Source organism: Gymnoscopelus braueri, assembly GCF_963280865.1.
Source record: "Gymnoscopelus braueri genome assembly, chromosome: 6".
Classification (NCBI taxonomy): Eukaryota; Metazoa; Chordata; class Actinopteri; order Myctophiformes; family Myctophidae; genus Gymnoscopelus; species Gymnoscopelus braueri.
In genome coordinates, this window is record NC_137607.1 from 39,370,161 (window position 1) to 39,389,656 (window position 19,496).

General features: G+C 39.1%; 3 protein-coding genes across 5 annotated transcripts; 2 read left to right on the forward strand and 1 right to left on the reverse strand.

Moving 5' to 3' along the window:
• Window positions 1–9,021, forward strand: ctbs (chitobiase, di-N-acetyl). The gene is made up of 7 exons (XM_080429831.1): window positions 1–207; window positions 2,461–2,599; window positions 3,768–3,976; window positions 4,547–4,718; window positions 4,860–4,957; window positions 5,263–5,424; window positions 8,519–9,021. Exons 1-7 carry the CDS (start codon window positions 79–81, stop codon window positions 8,705–8,707), a joined length of 1,098 nt encoding a protein of 365 aa, XP_080285957.1. The 5' UTR covers window positions 1–78; the 3' UTR covers window positions 8,708–9,021.
• A 146-nt stretch (window positions 9,022–9,167) lies between these two features.
• Window positions 9,168–15,387, reverse strand: spata1 (spermatogenesis associated 1). Of its 2 annotated transcripts, XM_080429830.1 has the most exons (12): window positions 15,117–15,387; window positions 14,546–14,652; window positions 14,175–14,292; window positions 13,860–13,913; window positions 12,507–12,903; window positions 11,896–12,040; window positions 11,749–11,809; window positions 11,352–11,469; window positions 10,992–11,117; window positions 10,541–10,722; window positions 10,304–10,402; window positions 9,168–9,681 (listed from the first exon to the last, which is right to left on the reverse strand). In XM_080429830.1, the coding sequence occupies exons 1-12, from the start codon at window positions 15,174–15,176 to the stop codon at window positions 9,502–9,504; spliced, it is 1,647 nt and encodes a 548-aa protein (XP_080285956.1). In that variant the 5' UTR covers window positions 15,177–15,387; the 3' UTR covers window positions 9,168–9,501. The 2 variants fall into 2 exon arrangements, with proteins under 2 accessions (XP_080285956.1, XP_080285955.1); XM_080429829.1 differs by lacking the exon at window positions 15,117–15,387 and having other exon boundaries at window positions 14,546–14,741.
• A 1,742-nt stretch (window positions 15,388–17,129) lies between these two features.
• On the forward strand, window positions 17,130–19,495 carry LOC308087166 (guanine nucleotide-binding protein G(I)/G(S)/G(O) subunit gamma-5). 2 transcript variants are annotated; one of them, XM_080430879.1, is made up of 3 exons: window positions 17,130–17,323; window positions 18,370–18,521; window positions 19,234–19,495. In XM_080430879.1, the coding sequence occupies exons 1-2, from the start codon at window positions 17,243–17,245 to the stop codon at window positions 18,493–18,495; spliced, it is 207 nt and encodes a 68-aa protein (XP_080287005.1). In that variant the 5' UTR covers window positions 17,130–17,242; the 3' UTR covers window positions 18,496–18,521; window positions 19,234–19,495. The 2 variants fall into 2 exon arrangements, with proteins under 2 accessions (XP_080287005.1, XP_080287004.1); XM_080430878.1 differs by having other exon boundaries at window positions 17,131–17,323; window positions 19,166–19,495.
• Window position 19,496: the final 1 nt, after the last annotated feature.

Below are 19,496 nucleotides of genomic sequence, written 5' to 3' on the forward strand. Positions count from 1 at the left end.
TACCAGACTGTCTAGACTTGGCAGCAGTGGTGAAAGTGAAACCATAGTAAAAGTAAAACCGTCCGAATTTCTTCAGAAATGCTGCGGTTCGTTATGTGTCTGTTAGCGGCATCATCATCATGTCTATGTTCCCAGGAAGAGGTGTCGGTGTGTCCATGTGAGACCCAGGAACTCTGCCGTCAAATCCGCGATGAAAGGGACTTTGAGGTACAGTGGACGGAGACGGTAGAATTAAAATTAGGTTGGTTGGACACAACACACACAACAGGGCAAAGTCCATGAGCCAGACAAGATTTCATTATCGAAAGAGTGGGCAAAACCAAACCTATATTAAATTGTTCATAGGGTCAATACGAGTAAATAAATATATGATAACCTCTCCACAGGAGCAGCTTTTTCATGGTTATCACACATTTTGTTATTTTCCCCATACGTACATGACAGGTGAAAAAATGACAACATTTAAAAAAGAGTTATCATAATGAAACTTCCTGAGTTGATTACTTACATGAAGACAATGATTTATCGTATTACAAGTTTTCTGAAATTGTATATTTAAATATGCAAATTACGCATTTAGTCCATGAGCCAGAGCCTCAAAATTGAGCCAGATATTGAATATTCCCTCGTTAAAAACCTTTGACTCCAACATCTTAACAAAATGAAATAAGTATGTTGACTCTGGCTTTGTCCAATGTTCCAATGTTGATTCTGGAAAGTTATGCAAATTTGGGCATATTTTCCTAATGCCTAATTTGCATATTTAAATATACAATTTCAGAAAACTTGTAATACGATAAATCATTGTCTTCATGTAAGTAATCAACTCAGGAAGTTTCATTATGATAACTCTTTTTTAAATTTTGGCATTTTTTCACCTGTCATGTACGTATGGGGAAAATAACAAAATGTGTGATAACCATGAAAAAGCTGCTCCTGTGGAAAGGTTATCATATATATATTTACTCGTATTGACCCTATGAACAATTTAAAATAGGTTTGGTTTTGCCCACTCTTTCGATAATCATTGCTCAATTTTGGGGCTCTGGCTCATGGACTAATAAGCGCCGCCCACACACTTGCTTGATAGCGTCAAGTATTTACTCAGTGTTTCTTTCATAGAGTTGTTAGACTTCTTTCCCTGCAGCGTGCTCCTTGATGAGTGGGTCCCCAAGACCGCCCATCAAAGTGGGGTGAAGTTTGATGGGTAACAGGATAGGTGGGCACTAGCCCTGAAACATGACTGTCATACCATGACAGTCATGGTGCCGAGTCCCCCTGGTCTAAAGTTGTGTTCGATTTTGTCACATTGCCATCTCTCACATAAACATAAACGTTCAGATTTCAAATATAAAGTGCTTACCACCGAGCCACGGATGTTACACGGCGACGCGGACCGCGATGAGTTCCCGTATCTCCCGTATTGTTCAATAAAAAGCATTTTAATCCCATCGCCGGCCATTTTCTTTTTTGTTTTGTTTTGTTTTGTAATGTATCAGAGTGCAATACACCTCCCAACCATTAGTGTCGCATGGTTGAAAGTATAGGAGACAATTTGGAGAAAATGGCCGGCGATGGGATTAAAATATAAACAATAGGTTATAGGATAAAATTAAGTCTGATAATGATGAACCGTGCATGTTCACATCATGTATACTTTACATTAATTAAGACCATTTTTCAAATATTTTATTTTTTATCATTTTGAGGTGCCCAGATGTCCCTAGTGCCCACCTATCCTGTAACCGAGATTGTTGATACTAAGTAATCACACGTTCACAACGATATAATAGGCATAGTCTATTAAGAATGACTATTATTCATCACTGCAATTGATAGAATTCTGTACTATATCATATATTCTCAGATAGGGGTCCCTGAAAAAAGAAGTTATCAAGAGGCCCGCTATTATCAATTTGAGGTTGAGGGTCCTTGACATGAAAAGGTTTGAGAACCACTGTGCTATGTGATCATTAACTGACTTTGTTAGCAAATCTATAAGCTCACAACGCCTAGCTTCGAGCCGCATTGCGAGCTTGCGGATCTGCTATTTTCACTACTAAGTTTTTTTTTATTTTATTTTTATGGAAATTATTGTATTTTATTTATGAAATAATTTTGGAAAATGTTGGAATTGTTTTTAATTGATGAAAAGTTGTGAACTTTCGATTTTTTTAATGTAGGAAACGAAAATGGGTGATATTTACTTGCGGAAAAAAATGGTCCGCGACCCAAACATGGGTCCCGACCCAATGTTTGGGAAACAGTGTCTTGGCCTAACTGCAACTGCACCAATTTCATTTTGTAATCAAATATGAGACAGGATTGCTGTGATGATATTTGACCTCACTCCCAATCATGTCAAAGTTTTTATAAAGCTTAAAACTACATGCTCATGGAATTTTTAATGGAACAACAGTTATTCGTACCTTCTCTGTTAATAGTATTGGCTGTTTTCAGGTGTTTTTATTTGATGTAGGTGGGAGAACATGGCAGTCATACAATTGGAGCATGGTGACAACAGTGGCCACATTTGGCAAATATGATGCTGAACTCATGTGTTATGCTCATTCCAAGGGAGCACGAGTAGTACTCAAAGGTATAACATGCATAACCACAAAACTCCACTAGACAGTATCAACATATAAACATATATTGTAGCATCTGTGTCCGTTGTTGTGTTAATGATGTGTTATTAATGTGTTATTTGCTATGGGGAAAGCGTTGTGGGTGATTTATGCGTTTTTTGTGATTGATGTCGTTGGTTTATGTTCATGTCACCATTTATTTTATTTTATGGTTAGTTGCAGAGAGCACTTGTCTGTATCAGCACTCAGGAGTTGAGTTGGTTTTGAGAATAAATGCTAGAAGTTTTCCTGCCTGACCCACCATTCATACTGTCTATGATCTGATCGTGTTTTTCGGAAAAAGGTGATGTTTTTGGCAATATGAATGGATTCCACTTAATTTAATATAGATAATATTCATTGCTAATAATATTCATTGCTAATAATATTATTGCCTTAGCATGTATTACCTTTTAATGGCATCGCTTCACCTTCCCACAATCCAAGCTCTGCTTACCTAACACAAAGACATCACTTCCCTCATATATTGTATACCCGGTACTATTTATATTACATCCTGGACCACTGTCTACAAACTCTACATTTTCTAGTCCACAGTATTTGCATCCCAGCAACGCTACTCTATCTCTACGCTGCACAATTTTTGGAAATAAGAATACTGTATAATTTACAGACTATGGATAATGGGTATTATCCATACAGCAACATAAATACCATGTGCACTTGTTTGCTCGACCAGGGCGCCAACTGATGAAGGTATCATGAACTATGTTGAATCACCATATTCAGCTTCATAATATTTAGTTTAGTGAGGATGGCAAGATCTTATTTTCTGCCTATCTAAAGTATGTTACTTCAGTAACATTGCTTTGGAGGGCATGAAAGTTTCACCAAGGACCTATTCAACTTTCCCAGTGTAAACCATCACCCCATAGGATATAAAAACAACCAGAAACACTATGATCAAGTTTAATCATAGAGATTAGCTCAAATTTAAACCGGTGTATATATGTCCATTATGCTTTTCTAACTGTTTGACAATGTTTTCTCCTCTGGGGTTAGGCAAGATTCAGCGGATCGGTCAATATCTATCTATAGATCAAGGTCGATCAGTGATTAAGCTGTATCCTACTGTATATAGGCTCATCACTTTCTCACACTATGTTGCTGTGACTATAGGTGATGTACCCCTCCCCTTTATGGTGGACCCTGACAACAGGACGGCATGGATCACAGAGAAGGTCAACTTGGCTAAGAGTCAGTTTATGGATGGGATCAACATAGACATTGAACAAGGAGTGGAAGACGGCTCGCCACAGTATCATGCACTGACTGCCCTGGTCAAAGAGACCACTGAGGTCTTTCACAGGGAGATCCCAGGTTCCCAGGTGGAAAAAAAGTTTTGAGAATTGTCATCTGCTAAGTACTCGTTGCACAACACTTAACCTTTAGTTGGTGGAGGAGATTATTTGCCATTTGTCACTGAAGTTGACTTGATGCCACATGTATGATAGAAGTTATTATTATGCATTTTTACCTATATGAATCCTGAATTAATACCACAAAGGCCAGCTACTGTTTGTAGACCAATACACTGTACTACAAGACCAAGTTAGACTTCCCCCGTTTTCTCTTGGGAATGAGCCAAAGGTTCCACAGTAGTTCAGCAAGTCATTAAACCCATCTTGATTTTAGTTCCATAGGATAAACTGAGGAAAGAGCATGCACACTCAGAACTTTGCAAAAGTAATTTATTGCAAGCTTTCAGTCAAAGACATTTAGGTTTGCAATAAATGACCATGGCACAGATCTGAGTGTGCAGATGCTCTTTCCTCAGTTAACTGGTGTTCTTTAGCTCCAGCCCCTCAGCTGTTTCCCTTTTGAGTTTTATAGGTTAAACATGTAAACAATGTCCCCACTTTTACTACATTTTCTGTTTACCTCATCCCGACCATTAGGTCTCATTCGATGTTGCCTGGTCATCAAACTGCATAGACAAGCGCTGCTATGACTATGTTGCCATTGCGGAGTCCTGTGACCTTCTTTTTGTGATGTCCTATGATGAGCAGAGTCAGATCTGGGGGGATTGCATTGCCATGGCCAATGCTCCAGTCCCTCAAACACTGAATGGTTGGTTGTATGAATCATACTGGTTGAAGCCAGATAGATTGGACTCAGACAATTCATAGAATGCAAATGACCCTTATCCTAAACCCATGCAACTTATTTGAAAACACTGTGTCTGCAGCATATTGTGGTCTTTCTTAACAGGCTATTCCCAATATGTGGACCTTAAGATAGATCCAAAGAAGCTTATAATGGGAGTACCCTGGTATGGTTATGATTATCCCTGCCTCAACCTATCCCAGGTAAGATATGGTTCCAACAAACAGTTCATATTGCGAAGTAGAGGATTATTTTCTGTTGTAATTAAATATATAAATATGATATAGTACTTTAAATATACCCATGTTATATAGTCTGAAATGACAGATTTACAACGAACAGTAAAAATGAATGAAATCTTACTTTACATTCCCAATCATACATACTAAGGGATACAGGTATATTTGTTAAATATGTTGTCCAGGTGCAATTCGTTTTTTCTGTACTGTTCAGCTGTTCTGGACAATACAAAAATCTAACACAGATCTACTCATTCTCTTGTACGCAGGGCGGGGTGTGTTCAATAGCCAAAGTCCCGTTTCGTGACGCACCGTGCAGCGATGCAGCTGGTAAACAGAAACCATACAGCTGGATCATGAAGCAGGTCAATAACTCAATGTCCGGCAGGCTGTGGGACAAACAGCAGCAAGCGCCATATTTCAATTACAAGGTAAGGTTGATCATTTATGAAGTGAGGTAGTCAGAGGAAAAGAGGGGAAGTCCGCACACTGTTAGCTCCCAGTAGAACGTTTTAATAAATAGTTCATTGACAATAGAGATAAAAATGTTCTACTGGGAGCTAACGTGTGCGGACTTCCCCTCTTTTCCTCTGATATACGTAGTGTTGTCCAGCACCCGATACGTTTTTTGGGGATGTGCATGCTTACCTCTGGACTCTAGTAATACAGCACACCCACACATACTTTGGGTCATACTTTCTTTTTGTCATTATGTTTTTAATATATTATATATTAATATATTAATTTAAAATACAAACACTGCCAGAAATTGTATACAGCCTTTTCATCCTACACACCTATGCTTCTATATTCATTTGCCTTTTATGTTTTCACAAATCTGTTTAGGTGGTCTATAAATGGAGTAATTTTTTTAAAGAATGTCTTGTCTAGATTAGATCTGTGAAATCGAATTCTCTCCATCTGTATGATTACAATCATCTCATTCAACCAAAACCAGGAGGGGAGGGTAACTTCCAGTCCAATAGAATATTCTTGGCTGCAACCATTTCAAGCATTAATGCCTTTTGATCTTTTGATGACGTGTGTCAATCCTGTAATATTCTCTGAACATGCAAATAAAACTATTTGAGGGTCAAAAATAATATAAAAGTGGACAGAGCCCAAAAATATGTAATAAGGCTTCTATTTTACATCTATCACACAGAGGAGAAATTGTAGGCTAGATTGTATTTAGCTTTGTCTTGGAATAGTGCATTCTGTGTATAACTTTATATTGTATTAGTTGGTACCTGGCATTGATTGAACAGGTATGTATTTTTGACAAACCCTCCTTACAGATTTCATCGCTCAGTTCCATTCCCAGTTCAGAGCCCCATGCCTCTTTCAAATGGTTGGTGGATACAGGAATAATTAAAAGATAAACAAAACAAGGGACCAATTGTTTAGAGTCAGGGGGAAGATCCAAGAGCTTATTAAAAGCGTTACTCTCAAGTTTTCAAATTGTGACATAATGTCTCATTTGAAGATAACGAAAGTAATGTGACTGTGGTAGGTCAAACTTCATTCTTAACTGTTGAAACGATGCAAAGCGTTACTCTATAAATCTGTGGAAAGTCCTCCCAGTCAGTGAATACCTTGTCTGAATCTGACGGTGGAAATCAATGTTTTTTACGTTTGAGAGCAGCTTTTATCCGTTTCAATTACATAAAAAAAAAAAAACCCATCACCAGCCATTTTGCCTGGGGAGGGACTCTGTTCTGGAAAAGAGCATGACAGAAAGAGAACGTTTAGTTACTGCTGTTAACTCAATATCAAACCATTAGATTTTTCCTGCCAGTAGGTTCGGGCCCTGGCATTGCTTGCCCAGTAGTAATCTCTCAAGAACAGATTCTGCTCTCCGCTTGAATCTGTCGGCGGGGTTCGTCATAACGTGTACGCACTGGCCTACAAGTGGGCGTGCCTTCAGATCAGGAACCACTGAATTGCGCTTTACCCAATCAAATGTAGTGGGCGGGATTTACTGTCTGTGCTCTCGCTTCCCACTGAAAACAAACCGAAACTCATTTAACAATAGTGTCCTCGGAGCAGACAAAACCACGGAAAGATATTCACATTTTAACTTGCTCTTTCATCATAGAAACAAGTGGGCTTATAACCAAAACGATCCATGTTCTCTGGGAGAAGTGGTGTTAGTGTTCCGTGTAGAAATATTGTTAGTGGGAATGAAAACATAAGCGCACCACCGGAAGTGGAGCGCTGAGGGTAGACCAAAAACCCCGGTTTCCTTGCGCACGGGTGCTACGTTGAGCTCCTCCCAGAGCCAAGTGAAAGAGTAAAAAACAGCAGAGGGCGCTGTTTTTCCTTTTTATTTGGCGATGGGTTCGCAGATTGGCCCAGTAGTAATATCTGAACACAGGTAGGCTCAATCCTCCCATGTCAGTAGGTTTTTGATATGCGACACACATATATATATATATATATATATATATATATATATATATATATATATATATGTATATATAATCGTTGCCGTCTGGCAGAAACCAGCTAACTCAATTTTTCTGCTTTTGCATTTTTTTCCATAAATCAGTGCTATTGAACACCCTTTAGGTCTGTGTGTTGATTTAAAAAAAATTGAACCAATGAAAAGTATTAAAAAGTGCTTCTGACAAAACCAGCTAACTCCATTGGCTCCTCAAACTTTCTGCTAAACCAGCAAGTCCAGCAAGGGGGGGTGGAGTTAGCTGGTTTTGCTGACTCCAGGCTCCACCCCCTTTTGACCTCCAACCTCATTTTGAGCTTGGAGGTCCATTTAGCTGTACTTATCAATGATGAGCAAAACCTCCTGACTCCACTTTTTGTTTTGTTTTTGTCATTTCCTGAAAAATGAACATTTTGGAATTTGGAGATATATATATATATATATATATATATATATATATATATATATATATATATATATATATATATATATATATATATTAAAATTGCAGTAAGAATTATTTTCTTTGCATTCTGTTTATGTGACGACTTACACTGTCATTTGTTGACCAGAGTTCATGCCATTTATTCAGAACTTGCACTTGTAAGTCGCTCTGGAAAAGCGTCTGCTGAATGCCTAAATTACAAAATTGTAAATTGATCTGTCCTGGATCAGTTTACATTAAATCTAAAAAGAGTACAAGTGCACATGAGTTAGCTCCTTCATTGGCGGGGCAAGTAGGCGCCCCATTTATGGTTTATTTGTCTTTTTTTTTGCTGAGTTGGAGCCTTTTTTGTCTTTGTCTGAGGCAAGTTGTAATAAATTACAGTGCAACAAAACCAGCAGTCATTCATGGTAAGGGCTAATTGTCTTGTAGCAATGTCTACCCAAGATACCACACTTCCCAAACGCAGTAAATTTACCCCTTCTTGGTGCAATAAACTAAAGCACTCCTGGTTAATTCATTCCCAGCCAGTTTGAGAGCCTATACACCAGAAGAGGGTGCCATTGTTACTATTGTTGGGCAGAAACCGCCTCTCGTTCTCAAAATGTATTCATTAATTTTTTTCTCCCCCACCCAGGATAAGAAAGGACAGATTCATCAGGTGTGGTACGATGACCCGGAAAGCATTTGTGCCAAAGCGGGCTTGGTCAGTTCTAAAGGTTTGAGGGGCATTGGCATGTGGAACGGCAACATCTTGGACTACAGCGACGACCCGGTTGCTCAGCAACAAACCACAATGATGTGGAATGCTCTCTTAGGATGCTAGCCGGGATACCCTAGCGCTGCCAGAGGGATTTACGCTAAACCTGACCTCACTGCCATTTGTTTCTGAGTCAATATAATCATTTGCGAGGCTAGGGGGGGCTGTGGTGTGACTTCCTTTTGAATTCAGGGATACATACTTGCACTAGTTCAGACAGTTTATTGTCACTTTTAGTGTTGTAGACTTTTATTGCAGTTGTTAGGAAAATGTCTGACATTCCACTCTATTGAGTTCAATTAACGTGTTGCTTCATTCTGTTGCTTGTTTTAAGAACACTTAACACATGAATCTCAACACTGGACACTGAGTGGCATTTTTGGGGATTTATTCTGAAATAATACATAAAACACAGAAATATGAATTGGGTCACACAGTAAACAGCAACTGAAATCTGCAGCATGAGCCTACCACCAACCAGCTCCTAAAACTAAAAGTAGGTATGGGTGACATTTCAAAGTCATAAACAAAACATACAGTGTGCCACATACAGTATGTACACAAACTATTTTTGAGTAAAGTAAAATGTTTGCACTTTGATATTCTTATGAAATAAAATCATCAGATTAGAAAAAAATGAAAAGATTATCAAGTATTTATTGTGACATTTTAGACCCAGATGTCCGGTAGGACACCTACTGGTTGATGACAAGTAGTACTGCCTGAAGTTCATACACATCTATTTCCCCTGGCCAAGCAGGGATTGCCTCTTGGAAAGTGGTATACATTTGATCTCATGCGGGAGAATCTCGGGTAGGACATTAAAGTTATGGATTGTAACTTTAATGAAAGTAGACTTTTTAGAACATAGATTTCTTTCCTGTTGGGTACCCTGAGTTAGGTGCAGGTGCTTTGAGCTTGCTTCGTGTGGTAGCTGCAAAGCCTGATGGGACCATGGGACCAGAATGAGATGACTGGCTCTTCTTCTGTGCCAACTCAGCCTTCAGGGCCCTCAGCTCTGTTGCAGCCTGTTTCCTCAGCTAAAGAGAGAGCTACATTCAATCCTACTATAAATGGTAACCAGAACGGTCGGCACCAAAACCTACTCGGCACCATTCTTTTTTTGGGGAACACACTGCCCGCTGGTGCCGAGTGTTCCGAGAACTAGGTAAAAAACTTAAAACGACAGAGGCACGCTGTCTGAGGCAGACTTGAGCCACGAGAGGCACCGGCGAGCGAGCCGCCGTGCCGAACGTTGCAAAGTCCGCTTTGAATTACATCCCGATAGGACAGACTCGTAAATTATCGCCCCCCTAGTCTTGGTACCCCCGAGACGTCAAAGTTTGCCGTCTTGGGAGTGAGAATGCATTGTTTTCCCGGGGCCGAGTAGGTTCTGGTGCCGACTGTTCCGTACAAACATAAATCAAATATTTCAAGATACAATTAGTAACAAATATACAAACGTAACACAAACAATATCCTTTCCCATTTCAAATTGTCCAATATAACAAAAGTAAACATGATAGATGTTTTACTAGATAACAATGGCAGTTTTGCTAGTTAGTGCAGTCATACAAATATTGATCACACTTTGTTTCAGATTGGTGCAGGCATCAAAATAGACAGGTAGATGTATAAATAGAGATATGTTTTTTAAATTACCTTTATCTCTGTGACAAGTTTCATCTTGGCATCTTCCACCTTCCTCTTAAGGTTGTCAATCTCATGGCTCTCTGTCATAATCTGGATAATAAACTCATTCTGAAACACAGGATTACAGTCTTAGAACACAACTTTAGATTTTAGACTTGAAAACAGTGTTATCATTTAAACCATTTTGATATTAGATGAGGACAGATTAAGTACAGCTTTCTTTTAAACTAGCTCCAGTTAATACACCTTCATGGAAGATCTCCCTTGGCGTTGGTGTCTTGGCCTGCCTCTGCCATCCCTGGCCTGAAGTTGGTGCAAGAGTTTATTGTAAAATGTCTCCAGTTCCTGGCGCAAGTTTCTCAAGGTCTCTTCCAGTGGTACTGTAGCCTTCTTGGTTTCAAAATATTTCTTCTTCCAGCTATCACGTGCTGAGAGATGAAAGGGAAGAGAAAAACATATATCAGCACAATTTACTTTTGTGTGACAGATTTTTGCAACGCAGTCCTTGACATCACATGACACTGGCACACAACTAAGTTTGTGGTTCTTATGGGATCCCTAACTTTTCTAGTTTATGAGAATGGCCAATTATAACATAAGTGCAGTTTTTCACATTATTTGAATATCCAGGATTTAAAATTATCTGTTGCCCTGCCGTGTCTTTAAAGAACCAGTACACTCTTTTGTTTTACCCCACCTTGGTTTCTACGATGCCTGTTTTGCGCCAACAAGTCCTTCCCTTTTCTCAGCAGCTCTTGTCTGGTCCACTCAAGTTGCTTCCTCTCCTCTCTAACCAGCTTGATTTCCTCTATTAGTTCATCTCCTACGTCAGAGAGAGAAGGAAGTCAAACATGTAAATTTCCACACAGCCCCATGTACAATGTCTTACAATGAATAGCAAAAATAGCTGGTCTACAAGCTCATTGCAAAAAAAATGCAATTCTTGAAAATGTTGATTTATTTATTTTCACCTGTAATGACATTGAAAGTGGTGAATGGAGAACAAGGTGACCTATAGTATTGTAATTCAGAGGATGTATTCAAGGCAGCAGCTTACTGTTTGTCTGAAATAAACTTGGAACAGTATTTTTGGGGGTGACTGGATCCAGATTGGACCCTGAGGGTGGAGAAGTGTACTGGTCAGGTCTAGAAGATACTACAGGATGCTCTACAACCTTGGAATGACAAGAAACACAACATGACAATAATTGTTTATTTTTGTCTAATACAAAGACCTCACCTTGCTGAGTTAGGCCACATGCTGGCAATTGAATTTTGAATGCATGGTGACAAAGCCAAAAGATTTACAAGGTTGGTAATGTACAACCATATGACACTAGCTGCCCTTCGGAAAAGCCTTGAATAAAACGTGTATCAACCTTATTTGAAATTTTACAATCAATAGACACGGCTGAAAGGTTTGAGACACTGTAACATGTAAGGGTATACTATACCATATTATTTGGTTTATTCCTTATTAACTTCAATGTCTGTGCATCTTTTGATTTCCTGAGCCTGTAAAACATTATTAGTATTATTATTATTGGTAGGAAAAGCAGAGGAAATAATAATTTCTACTGATTCAACCTGTTGTACAGTACCTGTCATGGGTAAGAGAAAATCCTGAATCCAGTGACTCTGGTACACCAGAATCCCTGGCCGCTCTGTTTCGTCTACACCACTGTTTCTTCTTGTAAGTGGAGTCGCGTTTCACTTGTAACTCTTTCACCTGAGCTGAATCAAGTTCTGACATTTGCAAAGGTGTAGATTTAACATGAACAGTATGGAATTCCAAAGCAAGATATCCACAATTTGAAAAAGATGTGACACCCATGCATATGACATGATTACTGGAAATGGAAGATCATTAAACTTCTAAATTAATTATCCACCTTAATAGTTAACAGTCTTGACTGTAAGATCTGACAGAACTTAACAATTTACCTACTGTAGCAATGCAACTATTTAAAAGAAAAAATGCAGTGTTTTTGAAAGAAATGCTTTAAATTCTGATTATAATTGGTGGTGGGAAATGTTTGTTTTTTTATTCAATGCTTTAAATACTTGATGATACAAAATGCTGAGAAAACAGTTTGACACTTTGGGAGCATTGACTTTGGGACACTTCTCCCTTGCCCAGATGTGCCCCAGTATGGTGAATACATTTTACCAAGTGAAAATTTAAATGTGAAGGCATGGCTATAATATTCACCTTTAGTCTGTGAAACGGGCTGTTGTTTCTGGGAAACCCTTGGACATGGCTTTTCCTCTGCCCAATTAAGTTTATGGGTGGAGAGGGGCTCCTCTTCATTCTCTGTGGAGCTATAATCCTCCTCCTCCTCCTCTTCCTCCTCTTCTTCTTCTTCCTCCTCCCTCTGCTCCTCCTCCTCCTCACCAGGGCCAGGGGTAGGAGGTGTCTGCGGGGAACACGGGGGGATGTGGGGAAACTTTACAGGCTCCTTTGTCCCTGTTGGCGGGCTGCATGTCTTGGGAGGGTAGTAGGTGTGGGGGTCTAAGGAGCAGCTGTGGGTGTCTGAGGTGAGCGACTGAGAGCAGAGACTACCATCGTTCTCCACCACGGGAAGCAAGTAGAGCTCTGGCTGCGGGGCCTTGCAGAGAGATCAGATGACACACACAGTCAAACCATCAGCGTTTGTTTAGTCAACTAAAACACAATAGCGAAAACTAGAATTGGAAAAAAAAAACATTTTAGTTGAATTAATAACTAACTGAAAATGTGCTCACAAAACTAATAATGATACAAAACTAACTAAAATCATAGAGAAAATGCCCTTAGTTTTAGTCTTTGTCGAAAATCTTCAAAGAATAGCAGGTCTACATGCTCACAACAGTCGCGATGCATTGCTATTGTTCTGACCTTGTTGAATCAAGCCCCTGACTAATTCATATTACAATAAAAACAGCAAAACTATAATAACCCTTGTCCCTACGGGTCAATTTGTGCAGAAAAACATGACCGTGATGTAGTGGTGATGCACCACTACATCACTTTGGCCTTTAATGTCACTGGACTTTATTCTGGTCTATTCTATTTGAACCTTAGAAAAGTACTATAGAAAAGTACTATAGAAAAGTACTATATTTATGCAGTTTTTTTTCAGCATATTTTGTATTGAATGTGATGACACTGTATCTAATACATGTACAGAAACCCTCCCTGGCTCATAATGTTCATATGCAGTGTAACAGCACACAATGCTGTAACAGCAAAAGTTAAATTTATACTTTATACTTAATACACACTGGGTTGCATATGAAGGAGAGCATTATTGGAAAATAACATGGTATTATGTATTTTTAACACTTTTACACTGGTTCAAGTGAGGGTAACCACACTGCAATAAGGACACTGAAAAAGTAACATGTTTTGTTTACTAAAAGTATATAAATGTATAGCAAAGATCTACTGTACATGCACACAAAATAAATTGCAGTGTGTTTCACACATACACACATCTGTCTACATTACCTCCCTGGCTAGACATAATGATAATGGCATTATAAAAATAAATTAAAAAAAGATACCGAAGCTAATATTACATACATACGGTGGAGCAAAGGTTTTCACTTTCAGATCTTTCTCCTGTTTAGTTTTGACCTGTAAGACCATACATGCAATAGAGTAACAATGAAATCCAAGTAGTTCATGAGATTAATACGAATAAATTCATCCTTTCTCTCTTATCTACAGCACATCTATATATCTCTTTCTCTCACACACATACAAAACATGCACACACTTCAATGCCATTACAGTACTTGAGTCACAAAAAGGTAAATCAGCGTATAATTTTTTTTTACATTGTTTGCCATATAACCAACAAGTTTGCAGCCACCCTAAATTGTCAGCTGGACTCACCACGGCCAAACTCCGACCCACACATTTCAGGAAGGAGAATTTGTCAATGCTCTTTTCTGACCCCAGGAGGTTTCCAAGTTCACTTCTCAGTGTTTTTAGGGTTATATCTGGGCATACCCTAATGTAACAGAAGTAGATTTTAGACATTTAGTGAGAAAACAGACACATAGCTGGACAGACAGACAGACAGACAGACAGACAGACAGACAGACAGACAGACTGATTGATTGATTTAAACAGACATCCAGGCCTATACAGTAGCCTATATGTAGAATGTTCTGATAAAGTATTTCACAAACTCGTGTGAATGTGACTTGACTATTCTTGAATGGTAGCCTATCTATCTGATAAACTGGCACCATCATTCTCACCTGATGAAGCCGGCAGATATGAAGTTCTCTATGGCTTCAGCGGGCATCTTATTGAGCTTTACATTCCACTGGTCATCTGGCACACACAGCACATGGAGCTCTACAAACTGAACAATAGTGCGATTAAATAAAGTGAACAAAAAATACAGTAGCCTAGATCCATGGACATCTATGCACTTTTTAAAAAACATTTCCCCCAACACCCTAAACCCCCCTAGGAAATAAAATGACGGGAAAAAAGCAACTTCTAGAAAATGTATATACACAATAGGCCTAAATGTTTAAAGAAACATGTATTTCTTTGTATCAATTCATTTGTTTATATAGTACCTTTCAATCAATATTTATTTCAAACTCTAATAGGTCCATATAAAAGACAATACAGGGGACAACACTACAAAGATTCAAACAAAAACATAAAAGAGAGGAACATCTAAAAGACATCCAGATACCCAATGTCTCCAGAAACAAGAAGAGTACCTAATGCATAGTTAAAGCCTTTAATAGCATGTCTTCAAATGCATGTTTAGTTTCATTGTTATATTGTGGTTATAAAAACAATTCTGACTACCTTGGAACTTGTTGGTCTTCTTTCCTCGTTGTATCGCATAAATTCACAGGACAGTTCCATTCTCGGACAGTTGTTCCTTCAGCACGGCGAAGAAGAGGAGCCCATCCTGTTAATCCGTGGATCCACTGGTGGTGCTGCTTGTCCCACAGACTCAGAGGAGTGGACTGCTGCTTGTCCCACAGACTCAGAGGAGTGGACTGCTGCTTGTCCCACAGACTCAGAGGAGTGGACTGCTGCTTGTCCCACAGACTCAGAGGACTGGACTGCTGCTTGTCCCACAGACTCAGAGGAGTGGACTGCTCTGTCTGCTGCTTGTCCCTCAGACTCAGAGGACTGGACTGCTGCTTGTCCCACAGACTCAGAGGACTGGACTGCTCTGTCTGCTGCTTGTCCCTCAGACTCAGAGGACTGGACTGCTGCTTGTCCCACAGACTCAGAGGACTGGACTGCTGCTTGTCCCACAGACTCAGAGGACTGGACTGCTGCTTGTCCCACAGACTCAGAGGACTGGACTGCTGCTTGTCCCTCAGACTCAGAGGACTGGACTGCTGCTTGTCCCACAGACTCAGAGGACTGGACTGCTCTGTCTGCTGCTTGTCCCACAGACTCAGAGGACTGGACTGCTGCTTGTCCCACAGACTCAGAGGAGTGGACTTAACTGCTAAGTAACAATCTGTGTGATCAAACACAGCCAGTGGAATGTTTTTTATTGGGAGTGCCAGCACTTGTTGCTCTGGTGCTGCGCAGTGGTGGAAAAAGTACTCATATGTTTTACTTAAGTAAAAGTACCAATACTGCAATGTAGAAATACTCTGTTAGAAGTAAAAGTCCGGTATTCAAAATGTACTTGAGTAAAAGTACCAAAGTATTCAGCATCAAAATATACTTAAGGTACCAAAAGTAAAAGTACTAAAATGTTTGAAAATAGCAAATCCACAAGGTCACAACTTGTCGCGCTCCGACGCGTTGTGAGCTTGTAGATAGGCTAATTTCAAATGACCTAGGTATAAAATAGGGCTGAAGTGGTTAATGTATGTTTTATAATGTAATAATTTATATCTGCAAAGTAACTAGTAACTAAACTTGTCAAGTGATTGTAGTGGAGTAAAAGTACAATATTTGTCTCTGAGATGAGTAGAAGTAAAAGTATTGAAAATTGAAAATACTCCAGTAAAGTAAAAAATACCTCACAATAGTACAGTACTTGAGTAAATCTTTACACCACTGGTGGTGACATTTGCTCCTAGTGTTTGCAATTCGTTCTATGCACATTCCCCTGAATTAATAGCATGTTGTAAAAGTGGAAATGATCCTGGGGGGAAGCCTTTATTTAGCCGTTATTTATACTTTATATGCAGTGGTATAAAGTAAGTACATTTACTCAAGTACTTTACTTAAGTACAATTTTGAGGTATTTGTACTTGAGTATTTCCAATTTTCCGATACTTTTACTTCTACTCCACTACATCTCGGATCCAAATATTGTACTTTTACTCCACTACATGTATTTGAAAACTTTAGTTACTAGTTACTTTGTAGATTTTGATTATAATTACAAAACCTACATTAACCACTTCAGCTCTGTATACATTTCGGCCATTTGAAAATAGCAGATCTACAAGCTCACAATGCGTCGCGATGCGACGCATTGTGAACCTGTAGATCTGCTATTTTCCAAAGAGTTTTTTTTTACATTTGAATACTTGAAATGGGACATTCTGCATAATGAGTACTTTTACTTTTGATACTTTAAGTACATTTTGATGCCAATACTTTTGTACTTTTACTCAAGTACATTTTTCATTCCGGACTTTTACTAGTAACAGAGTAGTTCTACATTGCAGTATTGATACTTTCACTTAAGTAAAGCAATTGAGTACTTTTAGTTTTTCCACTGATACAGTATGTCCCCATAGTGTTGTTCTTTTCTCTGATTATGTCTGTGTAATGCCTGTGCACGTCGACCACCAGAGGTCGCTGCTCTATTCTATATAAAAAAAGACGATCTACACCCCTTTTACAAGGACCGGAAACACAATTGAGGAAGGAGCAAAAAAAAAAGAGGCGATTTCCCCCCCAACAAGTTTTTTTTATCCAAACAAACGGTCCATTTGGTTTCAAGAAGAATGTCGGGATCCTCTAACACCATGGCCATGAAGAAGGTCGTCCAACAGCTACGTTTTGAAGCCAGCATAAACAGAGTAAAGGTAAGTTCGACCAAACAAACGTACCGTAGTTGTAAAGCGAGGGCCGATGCCTCGAAAGGCGAGTTCATTTCTACTCGATTGTAGTTTGTTATAACGTCACGTTTTCTCTTGCTGTGTGGGAATCAAAGACCACATCATACCAATGTGTGATGTGGACAAAAAGAAGTGATTAGGCTACATCAGTTTTTCGTCGAGGAACTGTGATCAGTGTTGCCCACCGGTTTCGCGAGAGAAACGAGCATCTGGATCCATATGAAAACGAGTCCAAAAGAAGCGAGCCCCTCGCCCTTTAAACCATAGGCTATTTGAAAATAGCCGATCGGCGATCTAGATCTGCTTTTCTCTAAAAAAAATCTCAAACAATTTGACATGTTTGTTAACAACACAAATCTTGTCCCCTGGCATAAAATGTTTTCAGATGGGGGTCTGCAGACAAATGCATATTAATTTGGGGGTTCCTTAACATGAAAATGTTTGAGAACCACTGGTTTAAACATTAGGAAGCAAGCCCAAATTAAGCAACTACACTTTATAGGGATGTAAACAATTAATCTATAAGCAATGTATTGCTGTTAAGAATGTACTCTAATTGAATTTATCGATTTTCAATTAATTGAATTTTCGGTTTTTTTGGGCTAGTGAAAGTGTGTGTGTGTGTGTGTGTGTGATCAAATGTGAGCTTACCATTATCTCAGTAATCATATCCCATCATATTCAAGGGCTTTTGGAGAGACAGACTCCATAGAGCACTGGGAGGTGTGTGTCTGTCCAGCTGATGCTCTAATGTTATCAAGGCAATTATGCTTCTGCACTCATTTTCGGTTTTGGACAAGAATTGTCCTCGCTTTCGCTTATCAATTAATCGATTGCTAAGATTATCAATTAATGAATTGATAGTTTTGCATCCCTAACACTTAAGAAACGAGCCCAAAAAACCGCAACCGCCAATATTTACAAGCAACTTTACAGAAAAACGAGCACAAAGTCGCGTATAATAAGCGGACATGGCTGTGAAGGACTACATTTCTCACTGTGTCACTCCACAGGTGTCCCAGGCCGCAGCTGACCTGCAGCAGTTCTGTCTCCAGAACGCCCAGCAGGACCCTCTGCTCACTGGGATGTCTTCCAGTACCAACCCCTTCAGACCACAGAAGGTCTGCTCCTTCCTATAGCTGGCCTGGCAACACACCATGCTTATGTGAGTATGCTACACCCAATATTGTCTTTACTCTTCACCCATTAACCCAATCAATCGGGGAATGGATCCATGTCATTTTAGATTTGAGCTATAATCATTATTTTATACTTTGGCTATTCAAAAATAGCAGATATACAAGCTCATAGCACGGCACTCGGTGCTGCGCTATGAGCTTGTAGATCTGCTATTTCTTTTATTTTTTTAAACAAAAGTGTGTGTGTGTATATATAGATGGATAGATAGAATATTGTTAGATGAGGGTCCACGACTAAATGCATATCTTGGGGGTCCTTGACATGAAAAGGTTAGAGCACCACTGATTATTATAGCAACATAAGGTTTTCATAAAACTGTTAGAATTTAGAAGACATTTGTAGATGCCTTTCTGGATTGAATAGGTTAGGACCTGAGGCCGATTCTACAAATGCCTTCTAAATCAGTGTTCTCACTTTCAAGATTTAAAAAAAAAAATCTAAAGCTCGCAGCGTGGGACTAAGCTTGTCTATCTTCTATTCTTGAATAGCCAACGCTAAAAATCTTAAGTGACCGATGCTTTCCCGGTTCTACTGGGTTAAATGCTTCAGAGTTCATAATGCACCTTGTAATGTATTCTGAAGTTAATGTTTGTCCTTTTTATTATGTAGGCCTTTCTTTTAGGAAAAAATGCCATGACTAATTACTACCACATAAAGTAATTGGGTCATTTGTGCAGGTTTGACTGAGGTGCCTTGTGGAATCTCTACAAATCCTGCAGTATGGACTGGAATAGTAAACGAGTGCTGGGGACAGCAAACTAACTTTTGTTTTTTGTTTTTACATTACCTTTTTGACATGTCATGAATGATGATCTCCAGGTGCTTGACACCAATGTCTTAACCTTTTTGTTTAATTAAATCACATATACACACACACGTGCCTTTTGAATTGTAATGTTTCATGTCTGACTGAATAAATGAAGACTTCAAAAAATGAAAT

Excerpts from the sequence above, each read along its gene's own strand:
- LOC308087166 (XM_080430879.1), top strand. The coding sequence starts at position 17,243 with ATGTCGGGATCCTCTAACACCATGGCCATGAAGAAGGTCGTCCAACAG. Across the intron at positions 17,324-18,369 it reads CCAGCATAAACAGAGTAAAG|GTGTCCCAGGCCGCAGCTGA; the intron begins GTAAGTTCGACC and ends GTCACTCCACAG.
- ctbs (XM_080429831.1), top strand. The coding sequence starts at position 79 with ATGCTGCGGTTCGTTATGTGTCTGTTAGCGGCATCATCATCATGTCTA. Across the intron at positions 3,977-4,546 it reads GGGAGATCCCAGGTTCCCAG|GTCTCATTCGATGTTGCCTG; the intron begins GTGGAAAAAAAG and ends CCCGACCATTAG. Across the intron at positions 4,719-4,859 it reads AGTCCCTCAAACACTGAATG|GCTATTCCCAATATGTGGAC; the intron begins GTTGGTTGTATG and ends CTTTCTTAACAG.
- spata1 (XM_080429829.1), bottom strand. The coding sequence starts at position 14,736 with ATGTTTTTTAAAAAGTGCATAGATGTCCATGGATCTAGGCTACTGTAT. Across the intron at positions 12,041-12,506 it reads GCCCGTTTCACAGACTAAAG|AACTTGATTCAGCTCAGGTG; the intron begins GTGAATATTATA and ends TGCAAATGTCAG. Across the intron at positions 11,810-11,895 it reads TTTTCTCTTACCCATGACAG|GCTCAGGAAATCAAAAGATG; the intron begins GTACTGTACAAC and ends AATGTTTTACAG.